Genomic DNA, 19,476 nt, shown 5'->3' on the forward strand with positions numbered 1-19,476 from the left:
TGAAAGTACATCATTATTACTCATGAATGCAGGACAGAATGTAAAATTGGAATTCGGAAGGTGAGTGGTGGTTGTACTTGATCTGGACACCAACTTGGTTTTTAATCATTCTGGTTTTTGTTAAGAATAACGTAATAGGACCACTCTGCTCTCTGGCTCAGACCACTGGTCTAAGCATTTTTCTTTCAAAACTTTGACTTTTTCCCTTTTACCCTACTTACTAAACATCTAAGCAAGAAAAAAAGAACAGATGCTAGCAAGACAGAGAATGGTTCCCACATTAAGATTTACATCTGAGTCTGGGAAAATACACCTCATTGCCTAGAAGGGCCCTGTGGACAGTTCACACCTCTGTTGGCTTCTTTTGCAAGATATAGTTACCTCAAAAGAACCTTCCTTAATTGAACTCTTATGGTCTGGAATACTGCCTGTCTACCGATGACTATCGTTTAAAAGCATTTACTAAAGGCAGCAGTTGGGGGCGTAGATCTTTCTTAAGTAAGGGGAGGAACGGACAGCAGGAACACAGACTGGCTCGTGTAAACTCCAAGTGCTGCAACGAGGAGACAACCTTCAAGTTTCAAAAAACAAACTTGGAACCTGCAAAAAGTAGTATAGTTCCTTATGTGTCCTCTGCCTGGGGTTTTGAGGAGAAAAGAGAAGTATGAAGAGTTGAAAAGAAGAAAAAGAGAAGAGTGGGAGAGGAAGGTGAAAGGGTGCGCTGGAGTAATATGCACCTGTTTAGAAGGGGGGAAGTAACACAAACACGAGCAAAAGAAGAAGCAACATGGAGTTCCTCCTTGCACATTTCCCTCTTCCCTCCTGAAGGCCTGGAGTGAACCCATAGCCTTGCTCTAGAGGTGACAGACAACCACCCTGAGGACACCTTCCTGAATTCCCTCCAAAGAATTCAAAGCTCCCCCAATGCAAATCAGTTCCCTCTATCATAAATATTTATAGATAATAATAATATTGGCCACATTAATAATGATAATGGCAGGAAATGTTAGCAGAGTGCTTACGTCTGTGAGGCGCTGTATTAAGCACTTCACCTGCGTTATAATTTGTAATGTCCCCACCAGCTTATGAGTATATGTTATCATTCCCACTTCACAGGCAGAAAACGAAATCCAGAAGTTGCCCAAGAGCACACAGCTGCTATGCAGTGGCACAGCCCAGGTCCTTCTGACCACCTCCAGTGGCAACAAATGACTTCTGCAAATTACATCTGCCTGCCCACAGGTCTCTGCCACAGCATTTCAGTCCCACCCATTGTTTAGACAACTTGCCTGAGCATGGAGTAAGTTGTCCACCGATCATGTATTGTAAGCCTGGTCTCCCAAGTTTATTAAAAGAGCAGCTTGATCACATACCTTCTTTGTGCTCCCCTACAGCAGGATGCCCAATCTCTGGCTTGTCAGCCTCCAACCCTGGGACAACTCAAGGGCTTCATTTCCCTGTCTCTGCCACTCAGAGGAGAGAAGCTCAGACAATTCTACAGGTTGGTTCCACACTACAACTTTTTATTTTGAAATGCTGTCTTCTAAACGTACCAAATAAAAGACAAAGGCAGTAGGGAAAGAACCAATTCTATTTATTTCCATATTTTCACTTAAATATATGCATAATTAAAAATTAAAGGAAAACCCCCTATAATACCATCGCCAATAACATTTTGGTAGATTTTATTCAGGCTTTCCTTCCTATGCACCTTTCAAATAGTTGTAATCATGACACACATACAGTTTTTAGCCTGCTTTCTCAGCTAATTCATATAGATCATAGATCTTTTCCTGTGTTGCTACAGAGTTGTCATATGTAATATTGTTACTATCTGCATTATATTCCAGCATTGATGAAATGTAGAGCTCGAATGCTTCCTATGTCAGTATTGGGATCTGTATCCAGAGTTGTCCATCATTCTGCAGAGATAGCCCCTGCCAACAGTCTACCCACACTGCATCCCTTGCCCAAGACAGTGGAGTGAATGGGCGGGCCCTTCAGCAGCTATAATAGATCAGCACCAAATACCCACCACGCCCACTGCAGCTCTCTAACCTCACTACCCCACCCCCCACCTCTAAGACATGGGCAGGCCTTTACCAGTCTCCTCAGGCCTCTTTCCCTCTTTCTGTTCCCTGTTTCCTCCCCAGCAAAAGGCCTCACTTCCCACTTCAATAAAGATATCCCTTAGCTCAAATATCCCCTCCCCTGTAGAACTGTCCCTAGCCTTCCCCGTTTCTGTACTGGCAGACCATCAAAGCGCTCCCCCAACCTCTCTCCCTTAACCTCACAACTTAGCTCTTATGTTCCCACCTTTCCTTCCTGCCCTTATATCTCAGAGAAAAGTCTTTCCTATATTCCATTGCTAATCCTTCTGCATTGGCCATTAATTTCATCCTCTTTGGATTTTTCCAAGACAGTCTTGCCATTCATTATCCATCTGCCCCCACTGTCACTGTCATTCATTTCTTGCCCTCTACTGGCTTAATCCTCTCAGCCAAAACTTTTCTTCCAGCCTTAATTGCACATGCTTGTGCACACACACAATTACTTTCTATTGTTGGCTCAGACAAATTTCTCTTTCCTTTCACTCATAAACCTCTTAAAAGAGTAGTTTCTCCCTTGCTATTCTTACTTCCTCAACCCATTATAGCTTTCTGTTTCTACATTTATTGAGCATCTCCTATGTGAAAACAATGGAGAAATAGAAATGAACAAGGCAGTCCTGCTCCTGAGGAACTTCTAGCTAGTGGGGAAGACAGTAAACCAAACAAAATAACACAATAAAATAAATGCCATAGTAGAAATATGTGCAGCAGGATCCATAGAAGAGCTTCCTGGAGGAAATTGGAAAGACTTCCTAGGAAGGTGGCTTTTGAGTTAGGCCTTGAACAGTGCATGCAATATTGCCAGGTAGAAACTATCTATGTGTACATTTGGAGAGAGAGTTGGGGAGAGCCTACCACTGACAGAGGGAATGACTTATGCAAAGGGCTGAGAAACTATGATATTGACAAGTATATAGGGCTTCAGCTCAGTTATTGGAAGAGTTGGTTCCTGGTTCTCTAAGCAGCCCGCTTGGAGAAGAGACGGAGAAAGATTTGTTCAGGCCAGTAGTTCTCCAACTTTGGTGTGCACCAGAGGGCATGAAAATACAAATTGTGGTGCCCTGCTCCCAGAGTTTTGAGGTGGGGTATGGGATGAGGCTGGGTAATTTGCATTTCTAGCAAGTTCCCAGGTGATACTGATGCCTTTGGTCTGGAGACCACACTTTGAGAACCACTGGCTTAGTAACTTGGTTTCTGCTCAAATTATTTTAGTGAAATTACTTTTAGAGGTCACCAAAGACCTTCAAGTGCCAAATCCAATGAACTTCATCTCAGTCCTCATCCTCCTTGACCATATTCAGCATCTGACACAATTGATGATTTTCTTAATGGTCTCCCAGCTTTCAGTCTCATCTTCCTTTGTACATTCACTACGCTGCAACCCACAGGACTGTCCAAAATAGAAGTATAATCCCATCACTCTGTACTTAAAACCCACCAGTGGCTCCCATTACCTATGGTAGTTAGAACCCAGACTCCATAGGCTGACGCAGAAAGCTCTCAGCATTCTGGCCACATTTCCCTCCTCTACCTGCCCCTGTGTTACACAGCCCATGTTTCAAGAACATCAAACTATAGGCCAGTCCATCTCCAGACATGCTATGTGCTCTTCACCACTGCACATGCGCTTTCCTTTGCCTTGGATATCTTTGCTGCCTTCCCTCCTCCACCCTATCGTCCCCTTGGTCTATGGAATCCTAGCTCAAGGCCTAGGTCAAATGCCATCTCCTCTTAACTCTTTTTCAGATTTGTTGTGCCTTTCCCTGAGTCCCTCTACCACTGGTTTCTGCATAGTATATGCACATAGTATATGATGTGAAAATGGCCTTTTAACAATTAGTTGAACATATGACTGTGCTATTGGGACCTTCTTGAGTGTGTAGTCAAAGTCTATTTATTATTTTTGTAAAAAAAAAAAAAAGAAAGAAGAAAAAGATTTAAAAAAAAAAAAAAAGGGGTGCCTGGGTGGCGCAGTCGGTTAAGTGTCCGACTTCAGCCAGGTCACGATCTCGCGGTCCGGGAGTTCGAGCCCCGCGTCAGGCTCTGGGCTGATGGCTCGGAGCCTGGAGCCTGTTTCCGGTTCTGTGTCTCCCTCTCTCTCTGCCCCTCCCCCGTTCATGCTCTGTCTCTCTCTGTCCCAAAAATAAATAAACGTTGAAAAAAAAAAAGATTTTATTATTTTTGTTATTCTCATATAAAACATCCAATATAGATGTGCTAAATGAACGTTGGGTATGTGGCCCACAGTCAGTGATTATTTTGATTAGTGATTTAAGTAGGCACTCACTGCCTACCCAGTGGAACCCAACCACTACCCAGCGGGTAGGTAGGCAAAGTGGAGGTGGACACAAAGGCAAACTTTGTTAATGAGCAAGAGTCAAACGAGCCACCTCCCAGCCACCTGACTCTCTGAGAGGTTGAACCACAGGCTTTTATTTTCCATGACTCTCTCTTTCTTTGATGACATACCAGTTTGTCACCTCCATGGACTGGGCAGTTAGGCAGCTGCCTTTCTTGCTTTTGGCAAAATAGTCTCCAAAGGACTTGTCCAAAGCTAAGGACCAACATCTGTGGAGACTGAGCAGCAAACCCTTTGGTTGGTTGGCTTGGTGGGCATACTACCAGCAGGCAACCATTTACCTTTTATTCCTGGCCTACTGCAGAAGGTCGCTAGAGTTCTCTGCCTTTGGGAAGAACACATCCTTTCCATTCTTCTCTTGTTCTCACTCTCTCTCACCCTCCTCCCTTTCTCCCTCCCTCCCTCTTCACCTTTCCCCTATATATTCTGATTGCTGTGGTAACCAGAAATAAAACAGGCCTGGATTTCTATGTGACCAGCCTGCATTCTTCTCATTCTCTCACGATACCATAATGTTAAGAAAGCATCTAATGAGCTCAGAACCCCCAGGCCTTTTGTCACCTAGCTTTTTCCCATCTCTGGGTGTAGATATCTCTATGAGTGACTTCCACATGCTAGGTATTTTGCATACATGACCCTGTTAGATCCCCACAGCATTCCTGCAAGGTAGGTGTCTTTATCTCCATTTAACAAATGAAGATGTAACATTGCATGTCAACTACACTCAAATTAAAAAAAAAAAAAACAAAAAAAACAAAAAAACTCTGTTAAGCCACACAAATACAAATACTGAGGCTCAAAGAAGTTAAACAACTTATCCAAGGTCAACAAGCTAATAAGTGGTAGGGGTAGGATGAATAAGTGGTGGGGGCAGATGAACCCATGTTGTAATAATTCCAAAGTCTCTATGTTTTTCATTATTCATGCTATCTTGGAGAAATGAAAGGCTGCAGGTTATAGAGTCAGTCGATGTCACTGTAGGGATTAAGTTCAGGGTGTCCTGATTTTCAGGGCAGCCTACAAATATCTACTATATCAAAAGAATTGTTTGAATGAGTATGTTGGATGTTTCAAGAACTTATGAAACAAAAAATATATTGAGGCTCTGATGTGAAAATGACCCAGTTCTGGAAAAGCTGTCTAATTACCCACCAGTGTCTCTTGCTTCTATTCTCCTTATAGTCAATTGTCCTTTTCAGTTGCAGGCACCCAAGCAGACATGCTTCCCTATCCCCTAAAGTCACACATTTACCTGTGGTTCAGACTCCCACTCGAAGCTGTGTTTTAAAAATCTTTCCTTCCTTCCTTCTTTTCCCTCTGGAGAACAAAGTATGACCAGAAAGGAGGAATAAGACCATGACTACAGGCACAACTAATTTGACAAAGTGTAAATGATTGTTTGTGTTTAAAACAATGCCAAATTCAATAAAACAATGATGTTTCTTTTTTGCTGGTCAATTTGACACTTAAAGAGTAGGTTCTCCTGAATATTTCCCTGCTCAACTGGTGCTCTTGGCATTGTGAATAAACAGAGCTGATGATAACATCCATCAGAGAGCTAAGCACACAAAGTGGGTGATAAAGTCAACAAGAAGCTGAAAACAAGATTTACCATGGATAAGCTGCCAAGAGTTGGCTCTAGATCCTAAGTGGACACTGTGGCTCATCCATCTTACCCCGTCAGCTTTCCACCCCAACAGTGTCATCCCTGCTTCAACACTCATGATAAGAGAAGGAAAGCAGAAGAGAAGGAAAACGCAGGAGTCAAGTACAGAAGATGAGTACACAGCATAGACAACCTAAGATAAAATGCAAAGACTCAGTGGTAAATTCCTAATGAATGCTATGAGAGAACAAAGAAGAGGACTTTAAAAGCCAAAACAACCAACCAAGTAAAGGTCATACTCTAGAAGAGCAAGTAGACACAAATGATTGCTGGGCTTCCTTTAAGCAACACTTTGTTCTGTGCCCTAGCCTATTCAAGCCCAGCTAAAGAGGGTCTAGAGTCTGTCTATTGTTCAAAGACTTGAAATTGTTTTCCTTGGATTATCCCCAATCCTGTATTTTCCTTGCCTCTCTTTTCAAAAGTAGGTTAAGGATGTTCAGATTTCCCTCAAGCATCTTAATGAGTTAGTCATGATTACAATTGCATCTTTTAAATTGCCCAACCCGTTGAAAGGCTGCCATGAAAGGAGCTTCTACAAACACAAGCTGGGCTGTGTTTTTCATTTTCTTATGTTGCAAAATGTGAATGAGGAGTTACCTCCAACTGTGTGATTAGCATAAAAGGTGCTGAAGCAGAGAGGAGGTCAGTAGACTACTGTCTCAATGGAAAATGTCGCTGTTGTTCCTGCAAGAAACATACGTTGAGACTCAAATAAGGAGAAGCTTTCTGCTACCAAACGTGGAAGGGTTTCACAGAACTCATGGCACATAATAAATGCTCAAAATTTGTTTGCTGGGTTGGAATCTTCTCCATAATCCACTCAGTCAAGTAACCAACCTTGACTGCCTGTTTCCTCACTATTCACTCTTGTGTTTCTCTTGTAGCTTGAATTTCAGCTTCGTTACCCAACATGGTGTTTCTGAACATTTTTTTTTCATTATTGCCCTCCTAAGGAGCCTTTTCAGACATTTTTAAATTGTCCTCCTCTATGACATTTTGATACCAGAGACATATTGTTTTATCAGTTTATGTTCTGTGTTTACACCTATAACTTATAAATTTAAAAAACTGTTTCTCATCCCCTAAAAACCATTCTTACTCCTGTTGAGAATGCAAAAACTGTCAGACCAGAGTAGATTGATTTAGGACACCACAGAAGCAGATCACAGAACTAAATGCTAAATGAAATCAATTTTGAAAAAAAAGAATCCAGGAAGATGACAGGCATAAGAGTTTGTCTAAATTAATCTTCGCCTGGATCAGGACAGACAGCTGGCCATAAAGGTTAGCCAAAGAGGACATAGGTTGGAAAAGGCAGTTTAGGTGGAAGATAAGAGAACATGATTCAAGGCAGGCAGAGGCATGGAGAATATTGGTCCACTGGGTCAGAGAATGCTTCACAAAGAGAAATCGCAGTACCCAGAAAATCTCCATGGAAGAGAAATTCCTCTCAGGTCTGTAGCCAGACTAGACATTTGCCTTGAATTCTAAAATGTCCTTAGACTGCCAAGCTGACTGTGCCCTGTTGATGAAAATCTCTGGTTATTGTAGGGAATGTGTCAAGTTGGTCCCTGTATTCCTTGAGAACCACTGGCATCTCCCGGTACTTTGAACCCTCTGTGTCAGATGAAAGAACCAAGCTTTTCAACCTGACTTGGAATTGTGCTGTGGTGTTCATGCCCTCAGACATTCAGACAGGGTGATTGGATAATAAGTCTGGTTTTCCTTTTCATCCTTTATCTTCTGGAGATGCTTCCTCTCCTGACCTAAATGCAGGAGCAGACCCAGGGCCCTGACTGAGCCCTCTTCAAGCTGTGCCTACTGAAGCCCTTAAGATCTCTTAAAGGTCAAGTCCAACAGCCTTTCTCATTGATTTCCCAGGTCAGCTTCTCAGTGGTATTTGGTGCTGTTGCTCACACTGTCCTCTTTAATTAGAGAACAGTCATTCTGACTCCAGTCTTCATCACACTCTGCTTCCTTAAGTCTTCTGAACACTCTTTACAAGTGTCTTCTCAGTCTCCTCCTTCCTCCTTACCTTTTCTCGAGGGCATCCTTTACCTCTGGTTCCTTCCTATTGCCTCCCTTGCTCATCCCCTCCATGCTCATTTGCTCACATGCAATTTCATTTAATAAACAGTAATGGACCCTTGTGATGCACCTTGCACTGGTATAAACAAGAAAGGGCCCTTGCACACTCTTGTGGGGGAGCAGATGTGTATATAACCAAGCAAATCACAATGTGAGATATGAAATACAGATATTTACAAAATATTTCAGCAACCCAACTGAGGAGACATTAGTTTTGTCTTAAAGAGATCACAAAAGGTATCACAGAGGGGAATTTTTTTTTATTTGTGCCTTGAAGAATGAATACGCATTCATAAAACAAAAGTTGAAAGAAAGGCATGACAGATAGAGAGATGGGGATGGGAAAGGCATGGTATTAACCGCAAGAGTGGTTAATTAGAAACTCCATGTGACGTGAGAGGAAGTAGGTGCGAAAGTGGGGGCCAGGCCATCACAATGCCTGGCACATTCGTTTTTACAAAACAAACATAGCTCATATTTATTATATGTCATGCACTGTGCTAAGTGCTATTGATACAAAGATAAATAAGCTACTCCCTCAACAGCTCAAAGTATAGTAGAGACAGTGTAGACATGTTCAAAAAATTCATATATGCAATACAAGCTAATCCATGCAGTGCTGGTAGCGTGTATATACAAAATAGAGAGCGACTGGCTCTAAGTGGAAGGATTAGCAGAGAATGCCTTCCAAGAAAAAGTGACAGCTGAGCTTTAAGAAATCAACTAGAGGTGGATGGTGTGGTAGGCAGAAAGAATAACGGCTCCCCAAAGATGCCCAATGTCCCAAACCTGTGAAGATGTTACCTTGCTTAGTGACAGGGACTTTGCAGTTGTGATTAAATTCGGGGAAGATGGAAAGATTACAGATTATCTAGGTAGACTTGAAGTAATCACAAGTGTCCTTATATAAAAGGGAGGCAGGAGTGTCCAAGCCCGAGAAGATGTGACAATGCGAGCAGAGGAATGTCATGGCTATCAGCCAAAAACTTTGGGCAGCCTCTAGAACCTCGAAAAAGCAAAGAACAGATTCTTTCCTAGAACCTCCAGTAGATATACAGCTCTTATGGGGTTTTAGCTCTGCAAGACTCATTTCAGACTTTTGATTTCTAAAAAAGTAAGATAATAAATTTGTGTCATTTTTAAGCCACTGAGTTTGTGGTAATCGTTCCAACAGTGAAAGGACACTGCCACAGATGGGGCAGTAAGCAGGATGTAGGGGTTTAGAGCATTCCAGGCAAATGGAATAGCATAAGCAAAGGCACAGAGGCACAAACCAGCAGGCACACCCTTAAGAGCAGTGGTTGCAAGTAGTTTAGTGTTGCTTAGGTTCAAGGATCATCAGGTAAGGAACAGAAGAGAAGGCTGGAGTGTGAGGCAAGTGCTAGATGATATAGAGCCTTGTAAGGGACTGCCCTATCATGGAGCTTAGGTAGTGCTTAAGCTTAGAAGGTAAATCAGGAGCCATTCAAGCGTTTTAAACAAAAAAGTAAAAACACCAGATTTTCCATTTTGAAAGAAAGGTTGAACGGGGAAGAGCCTGGGACAGGGTGACTATTGAGGAAGCTATTGCAAATGTCCTGGGAAAAGTGCCACAACTCAGACTAAAGCAGCATGAATAGAAGTCAGAATAAAGAGAGATTCAAGGGGGTGCCTGGGTGGCTCAGTCAGTTAAGCATCCAACTCTTGCTTTCTGCTCAGGTCATGAGCTCACAGTTTGTGGGTTTGAGCCCCAAGTCGAGCTCTGTGCTGACAGTGCAGAGCTTGCTTGGGATTCTCTCTGTCTCTCTCTCTCTCTGTCTGTCTCTCAAAATAAATAAATTAACTTTTTTTTTAAAAAAAAAAGAGGTATTTAAGACTCAGAGAATGACAGAATACTGGGGACAAAGACAAATGGAAGAGTCAATAATAACCCCAGATTTTTGAATTGGACCTTAGTGGATGGCCGTGCTGCCTCCTGAGATGAGAAAAGCTGGAGGACCCTCCCAATATCTCTTAGATTTATGTTTTCTTTATTCCTGTGTCCAGTAGGCTGATTAGTCCACCAACCTATATTTAGACTGTCTTCAAATTCTCCTAGTCTGAGGCACCTGGGTGGCTCAGTTGGTTGAGCATCTGACTTCAGCTCAGGTCATGGTCTTACAGTTCGTACATTTGAGCCCTGCGTCGGGCTCTGTGCTAACAAACAGCTCAGAGCCTGGAGCCTGCTTCTGATTCTGTGTCTCACTCTTTCCCCACCTCCCCTCCTCATTCTCTGCCTCTCTCTGTCTCTCAAAAGTGAATAAATGTTAAAAAAAATTTTTTTTTAATTCTCCTAGCCACGTTTTCTAATGCTAGTCTTTCTCCTCCTCAATCCATTTTGTACGTTGTCATTAGAACAATGAATTCAATATTTAACAGAGACGCTTAATGCCTACCACATGCCAGGGACTGTTACAGACCTTGGGGATATTGTAATGAACACAATGGTGTAAAAAAATAAACTAGCCTACATTTAATCTAGAAGGTCTTTTTAGAAGGTAACTTTGGACGTTTCCGGCAGCAATTCACATCTTCTACAATGACTTCTAATTTCCTTTCACTTTATATCTAAACTTCTTGGTGTGTGCTCAAGCTGTCAACTAGCTTATCCCAAACTAAGTATGAGAAGTCTTACAAATGGGCTGTGATCTAAAATAGTGCTTTTCAAACTATCTGTGGGTTGTTGGGGGGATTGTTTATTTTTTCATTTTTGGGGGTGGGGGATTGTCTCTTAAGAACTTCTAAACTGTTGCGGTCTGATACCTGGTCTTCCTGTGCATGACCAGTGCACAGGTCATGCCCCATGTGACTCCTTGTGCGAATTCCACAATACCCAAGCTTATCTATACCCTGCTTGGTCACATGAGTCCACTGATGATGCACTTGTATGTCATAGCATTCTTAATTTTCTCTGAAAATGTCTAAGCACTTCCTTTTGATTTCTGTACTCTCAATTTCAAGACTCCCTGTAGACCACACTTCATATCCCTACACTTACTAAATCCCTTAGTAAAACAACTTTGAGGAATTTGGAACAAATTATGTGGAGATTGCATTACTATGATAGTTTTCCTAGAAATAGACCGTAGAGTATGTAGAGGCAGGTGAATGAAGAGTTCTGGGACTACTACTGTTTGGCACATCACCTTTTTAAATACTTTTTTTTTATTTTTTTTCAACGTTTTATTTTATTTTTGGGACAGAGAGAGACAGAGCATGAATGGGGGAGTGGCAGAGAGAGAGGGAGACACAGAATCGGAAGAAGGCTCCAGGCTCTGAGCCATCAGCCCAGAGCCCGACGCGGGGCTCGAACTCACGGACTGCGAGACCGTGACCTGGCTGAAGTCGGACGCTTAACCGACTGCGCCACCCAGGCGCCCCCACATCACCTTTTTAAAGAGCAAATACTTATTTCCCCTTCCTTTTCATCTTTTTTTTTTTTTACTTCTTTCATCAGCTACCTCCTTAATCTACCCCAACTCATACGTATGAAGAAGAAAATTGACGTGAAAGCTCTTCAGTTCCTTCTCAAGTTCTTGAATGAAATGGCCCAACCACCTCAATTTCACTAACCCTAAATAGATGAAGCTATTTAGCATAATTCCTACTTTAAGCCAAATTCAGGCTTATGAACTGGATGCGACTAGGAAATAGAAGGAGCCTTTGTGTCTGATTCACTGGGCCAAAGCTGATGCTGGCTCAGGCTGGACTTCCTCCAGCCCCCAGTGAGTATGTTTACAGCCTTCTATTACAGCTCTTCCAGGACTCTTTTCCAATCCTCATTATCTTCATCCTTTCTTTGGTTTTGACACCATTAACTCTTTCTTCCCTGTGAATAAGCTCTCTCTGTCTATGGCTTCCATGACTCCACATTGGATTTTTTCCTACTTCTTGGTCTTCCAGTTCAGTCCTTAAAATCACCTTCTCTCTCTCTCTCTCTCTCTCTCCTCCTTTTCCCAAGGGCCTCATCCAAGACCTTCTCCCCTCACTCTCATGATCTCCACATGATCTCATCCTCTCCTATGGACTCAGTTATCAACTAGATATCCTCATGACTAGAGTCTTTCCTAAATATTAAGACTCATGATTCCAAATGCTTTCTCAACATCTTCATGTAAGCATCTCACAAACTCAACTTCATGTTATTTTCCAAAAACCTCTTCTTCCTGCATTCCGTATCAGAACACTGCCATCCATTTCAACATCCAAGATAAGTGCTTGAAGGTATCCTTGACTCTCCCCTTTCCCTCATTCTTCATCTTCAACTAGTCCCCACTCACCGTTCCAACACTGCTGTGCTTGCCCAATCATTGTCTTTGTCTCCATCTTCACTGTCTTGCTTCAGGCCTTCTCACTTCTCACCAGGACCAGGCTCAGTTCTCTGAGCCCTCAGGTCAACAATGTCATACCTGGACTCAGAGATGCCAGTCCTACCCTTTCCAGAGCCACCTCTCCTCAGTTGCTGCACTGCCCTTTCTCTTGACAGGCCAATCCCATCATTCATACTCTGGAATGTTGCCCTTCACGGCTCTTCCTTCTCTAGCCCCTTGCAGTACAATCAAAATTCCTTTCTTTGAATGGATTACCAGGACTTTCACACACAGGTCCTGACTGACTTTTGTAGACTCATCTAGTTTAACAACAACAAAAAACCCACCATGTATCAAATGTGCCATCTTTTCCATCATTTCTCAGGCCTCTGTACCTTTGTGCATTCTATTCTTGCCATGAGGTATGAACCAACCCCTGCCCTCTGCCTTGATGGGGTACTGATCATCTAAGACTTGCCACCCAGGCTTCATCTCCTGGGATGACTCCTCCAAGTCCCCTCTGCTCCTTCCATTGCATTGCCATGGTACTTTGCAAGGCCCTCTATGGCGGTTCATTCAATAGAGCTTTTATGAGCCAGATGCTGAGCTGTGTTCTAAAGGTATGAAGAAGATGGTCCTACCATCAAGAGCTTACCTTCAATTAGCAGGGAAAAACACAAGTGTAAGTAGCAAATACATTATTTATTTTGAAGAAGTCAATGTTACAAAGTAGCACAGTTGCTGTAGGAGAAGCATGGGCAGCCCACAGTGGACCATGCACAAAGGAGAATGGCCGATTCTACCTGTGAGATTGGAGATTGGAGGAGAGTGACCTAAGGAGATAGGTTATAAAGGAGAAAACCCTCCTGGAGGGTGATTAGAGAAGGGCTTTGCAGGCAGAGGATAGCATGAGCAAAGGCCTGGCAGGATGAAACAGCATGTCATGTTTAGGGAAAAGTAATTGGTCCTCTATGGCTGATTTTGAAAATCAGTGTAGATGCAGTTAGACAAGAGTTTGGAGAACAAAAAAGAGGATTTTCCTTATAGGCAAAGAGGAGCCACTGCAAGGACAGACAAAATGTTCCAATTTGTATTTTTAGAAAGATCATTCTAGCAACAATGTACAGAATGCAGTATAATACTTTCTCCCCCCTTTTAGATTTTGAGCTCCTTGGTATCTGTTTCATTTTTATCTTTCCAGCGCCGAACACACTCATTCGCCCAGTGGTACAAGAGAGGCTTCATGGTGTTGGTACTGCAGCATGGGTCTGAGAGTCCAGGGAACTGAGCCCTGGGCCAGACTGTGCCCCAGCTCAGTGGGACATCACAAGTCATTCTGTGCTTCAGTTTCCTCATCTATAAAATGGTGGCTTACTCAAGATCATCTTTCAGTTCTCTTTTGCTCTAATATTCTGTAATGCTATAAGGGAGGTTCCCTTTTTTAAAGTTTGCTGTCAATATTTGGTAATACAAATAACAAATCTGTCTCCAGTTTATAGAGGTGAGTGTCAAGAGCTTAGTGCACCATAAAGCACAAGTTGACTCAAAGGTTCTATAAACCACTCTCTGAATGGTGGGCAATAATTCTGGTTAAATTATTCACATGGTAAAATGATAGGTTCTTCCTGCTGTAGAGGGACAGAATTGTGTCCTCAAATGTTTATTCCTTTATTTAAGTAAAACAACCAGAACTTAAATTATTATTACTATAAGCTTTTAAGTGATAAGATAAATACATTTTGAAAACATTAGAAGCTTGAGAGACCACAAAGGTTTTATCCACCTTAAATAACTAGTTCTGTATTTATTAGCCCAAAAAAATACACAGAGCTCTATTTCTACATAATAATAGATAACAGAGTCAATTTCTACTGACAAAACAACAACAACAACAAAAACAAAAACACAGTGGTTTCTCTTAGCCTTCATATTCTTTTATTTTTAACTTGGTAAGACTATAGCCTTCAAGTCTCTTAGAAAATATCTTTGTGTGTGTGTGATATGATTTTACTATCATCTACCCAGAGGTGTTTTGTTTTGTTTTGTTTTGTTTTGTTTTGTTTTGTTTTGTTTTGTTTTTATTAGAAAACAAGGGACTGTGGGAGGCTGGGTCAGTTAACCATCCAACTTCAACTCAGGTCATGATCTCATGGTTCTGAGTTCAAGACCCACACTGGGCTCAGCTCACTGTTGTCAGTGCAGAGCCCACTTTGGATCCTCTGTCTCCCTGTTTCTCTGTTCCTCCCCTGCTCGCACTGTGTGTGTGTCTCTCTCTTAAAAATAAATAAAGATTTTGGGGCGCCTGGGTGGCTCAGTCAGTTAAGCGTCCGACTTCAGCTCAGGTCATGATCTCGCGGTCTGTGAGTTCAAGCCCCGCATCGGGCTCGGTGCTGACAGTTCAGAGCCTGGAGCCTGTTTCAGATTCTGTGTCTCCCTCTCTCTCTGACCCTCCCCCGTTCATGCTCTCTCTCCGTCGCAAAAATAAATAAATGTTAAAAAAAATTTTAAAAATAAATAAATATTTTTAAAAATTATTTAAATTTAATTTATCAGATATTTTATTTTTTAATTTTAAAGTTTAATGTTTTATTAGCCTATTCCTAAGAAATAATGCATTATCTAGAATTAAGCCCAAATACATAAATTATCTAATTCCTTAATTATCTAATTCCAAATTCTCACTTTGACCACATTCTCATAATAAACAGTGACCCTGAGTTTCTTTTTACTGTGAAACATAGCTAATAAATTGGTGCCAGGGCCATAATTTTACAGAGTGGCTTGTAAACCAGCCACAGGAGTTTGGAGATGTTTCAACTGAGTTGCACCTCCTTTCTGACAAGCCTTTAGAAGAGGAAAAGAGGTGTGTTTATTAGTTCGGGGGACACAAAGTGGTGGCACCGCCCTTCCCTTCCTTCGCTGACACTCTCATGCTCCAGATGGGCGGGGGAGGCCTGCGATGCCAGTAACCCCTTGGGCTTTGACTTAGCTAAGCATGGACTGTGTTCAGTTGCTTGGCTTGTTGTTAGAGAATAAGTGAACAGGATGGATTTGGGTCTCAGAACATCATCTCAACAAACAAGATATGGAGTGTCTCTAGGCTCCAGCCTTCTTAACTGCTCCTTTCTCCACCCTTCAGCACTCCCTGTCCCTGACTGGCCCATCTCCCTGAAGCTGTCATGTAAAAAGGGGCTTGTTCTTGGGGCGCCTGGGTGGCGCAGTCGGTTAAGCGTCCGACTTCAGCCAGGTCACGATCTCGCGGTCCGTGAGTTCGAGCCCCGCGTCAGGCTCTGGGCTGATGGCTCAGAGCCTGGAGCCTGCTTCCGATTCTGTGTTTCCCTCGCTCTCTGCCCCTCCCCCGTTCATGCTCTGTCTCTCTCTGTCCCAAAAATAAATAAACATTAAAAAAAAAATTAAAAAAAAAAGGGGGGCTTGTTCTCATTGGCTCATTCACCCCTAAACCCATTAAGAACACCTAATTTTCATTTGTTGAACTGCATATGAAATATATTTGGACGTATGAGATTGATAGTCTTTACGAATCAAAAAAGTCTTCCGTCTGGGTCACCGTGACACAATAGAAAGTTCTAAAATTTATAGCAAATTTTGAGCCAAAATATGCTAATCTAAAACTTAAACAGAGTATAATTTTAGCTTATCTTTTATGTCATACAGAAGGTCAAAATAATGTTCTGTAGGAAAATATACAGGCTGGACTCGCTGTTCCTTTCCTTATCTCCAAAGTAAGATGCTTACAAAAAAAAAAAAAAAAAAATTCGACTACCCTGTGCAAGAAGTAATAATAGAATGAAGAAATGTCACTGCAGATGAGTTTCTCCTCCTCCTCATAGACCCAGAAGCTGGAGAAAAGAGCGTGATAGAAGCTACTGCAATTGTTAAAATATCCTAAGTTAATAAATAATTTCTGAATGCTTCCCCATCCACTTCTCTTTCCTAGATTTTCCTAAGGGTATCAAATGTGAAAAGGCTAGTCTTACATCAACCTTGGAAGAAATGAGAGGAAATTATGTACTGATGAGAAAAATGGCAGATAAGAAAAATAAAAGCTATCCTTCGTTATATAGGAAGATTTTAAGGCATGGAAAGAAACACATTTTATCTGGTTTTCATTGAAAAAGACTGCCTTTGCATACTGGCAACTGATACATGTTAAAAACAAGGTACTGGAACCCTGGCCCAGCTTATGAGTGGACGGTCCTCCCCCATTTGTCCTCACAAAAGTAACTCTACACTTATTTTGTTTCTGAAAAGGTTACTATACAACTGTCTCTTGTGGAAAAGAGGGCAGAAAAAGATGAGTTTTAAAACCAAGCTTGCCAGTTTTAGAAACAAAGTTGACAACTTTCAATGGGTAATAGGTAATCATCCAAAACAAGAGTACCAAACACGTAAACATCTAAGAGTTGTTTTACTGGGATAACTAAGTACGCAGAGCCAATGTAGCGTGGTGGCCACAAGTGTGCCCTCCAGAGTCACACTGCCTGGATCCTGGGCATGAACTCTGTCACTCACTGGATGTGACAGCTTGGTCAAGTTACTTACTGTCTGCCTCAATTTCCTCATCTGTAAAGTGGAAATGATAATGACACATATCTCATAGATATGTGGCTTGAATGGGTTGGTATACATGTAAAATGATTGGAGGAAGCAATTAATAAATGTTAAGATTGAAGTACACTGATTGATTCTGCTTTAAAATTCTTTGTAGCAATGAATGGCCTAAATTTTAAATGGGGTATAGGATTCAGACCGAAATAATACAGACAACAGATCTAGGAAATTTTTAAATTGACCCTAAAATCCTGTCTCCTGGAATCTTCACTGTTTACATTAAGGCAAAGATTGAAATCTTTTCAGCTAGAACCTGTAGTCATATAGCTAAAATTTAAAAAACGGTTTAAAAGTGAACTTTCAGGGCTCCTGGGTGTCTCAGTCGGTTAAGTGTCCGACTTCGGCTCAGGTCATGATCTCACAGTTTGTGAGTTTGAGCCCCGCATCGGGCTCTGTGCTGACCGCTCAGAGCCTGGAGCCTGTTTCGGATTCTGTGTCTCCCTCTCTCTCTGCCCCTCCCCCACTCACACTCTGTCTCTCTCTCTCCTTCAAAAATAAAATAAACGTTATAAAAAAAAATTTTTTTAATGAACTTTCATTTGGGCCCCTCCTCTTATTTATTGTCCTATTCTTGTCCCCTTTCAGATGCTGGGCTAGGTGCTGTGTAGAAGTCAACTATATTTATACATATACTGTATTCAGAATTAGATAGGCTATTATAGCAATCTTATAATTATGTACAACATTGTTACTAGGGAAACCCCATATCACCATGACAAAAAAAAAAAAAAAATGAGTATTCCGTTCCATTCTATGAAATAAATCAAGGGCCTAGGTTTGTTGATGACACTAGCTCTGTTTCTTCCATTACCTTCCAGTAGTTGAGAGGAATAGTCTTACCTGGGAAAACAGGGCTGATCTTATGGGCCTACTTACAGACTGAGTAAAATAAGGCATGCACACAACTTGGGAAGTTTATTGCCAGCTTGCTCTGACAAGTTCAGTGGTTCCCGAGTGTTGTGTCTTAAAGTGTTATGGGTGGGATCATCTCTCCAGACATCTGCACACTGACCTCTACTCTTGCAGTGACATAAAATCCTTACACTCCACTGTGATTCATGGTTTGAGCTTATGATGAAGGAGTGAAGGATCATGCCCTTTCCCCTCTTTGCTGCTGCTTCTACTGAATGATTTGACATACACTTATTTTTAGGTGATTGTCAAGGCCAGCAATTTAGGCACACTGTTGCTCTGAGGACTGAAAATCAAAAGCCCTCTCTCCATCCAATCTCATAACTATGTATCGAGAAATTCCTTATAAGAAAACATAAAGTAGTCAATTTGCTTATCAAATATAAGTAAATAGTACCAAGCAAAGTGTAGAAAATAAACACAAATTCATGGTACAATATAAGTATTGTATCAGCCAGGCCATGCTGTCCCCAACCTGACCCCTCTGCCCAAGCCGATGTCTGCCTCTTTCAGACGCAGCCCTGCCCAATCCTTGTACCAATGAGAGCCAGATGTTGTTACTGTTCTTTCTCCTAAAGAGAGGGAAGAAATCAGGAAATAGTTTATTCATACCTCAATTCCCAGCACCTAGCCCAATGTCTGGCACAGTGCCCAGTATATAAAGAACACTCAGTAAATATTGATTGAGTGAATAAATAGGCTGCCACCCCCGTAACCAGTATCCAGTGACTTGGGATGGATTTATCCTCCTGAGGCTTCCTGTAGGCATTAATCCAGTTTCCCCACCTGCTTCTCACCATGTGTGACTGACCACCCTGGCTGGCCCTTCTGATCCAGTCTTCTGACCCTCATTCCCCTTCCAAAACCCCTGGGGGGATCACAGCATAGTCTGCAATACCAGCTGATGGGCCAGAGATGAGTGGGATGGTGGGGATGTGTGGGGAGTAAGTTTAGGAATTGCCTGAGCTTGCACCAGTGGGTTAACAAGGCTTAGGATGAAAGCATCCAGGACAGTTAAACAGGGCAAAAGCACCCCCAGCATAGAACAAAAGCAGAAAGCTGCTTTCACAGGACAGAAGGTCCAGAATAGGTAAACAGGTAAACAGGGCTATAGACCACAGCAGCAGAGTGAAATTGCCCTGACCGGAGCTAATTAGCAAAAGAAAGGTGCCTTGTTGACCCTGAGGTAGCATGCTCCATCTGTCTTATCCCCTAGGCAAGTTAAGATAAGCAGACACAGCGCCTAGTGCGTGCGTGCCTGCCTACATGCCTGCCATAAACAACCATCTGCTGGGTGCAGGGATTTTGTTTTGTGTTGATCCAAACCCCTAACACCGCATATCTTTGAAACCCCTTTCTCTCTCACACATGAGTTAGTGT

General features: G+C 42.1%; 1 protein-coding gene across 1 annotated transcript in view; it reads left to right on the forward strand.

Annotated features, from left to right (window-relative positions):
- The window catches only part of LOC102901601 (WAS/WASL-interacting protein family member 3-like), a 62,175-nt gene that overhangs the window by 10,390 nt on the left and 32,309 nt on the right, over positions 1 to 19,476 (forward strand). The window contains exon 4 of the mRNA XM_045033610.1: positions 1,395 to 1,501. Coding sequence (XP_044889545.1) covers positions 1,395 to 1,501 — 107 coding nt within the window. The remainder of the gene's footprint in view (positions 1 to 1,394; positions 1,502 to 19,476) is intronic.

This window comes from Felis catus, chromosome C1, assembly GCF_018350175.1.
Source record: "Felis catus isolate Fca126 chromosome C1, F.catus_Fca126_mat1.0, whole genome shotgun sequence".
NCBI lineage: Eukaryota > Metazoa > Chordata > Mammalia > Carnivora > Felidae > Felis > Felis catus.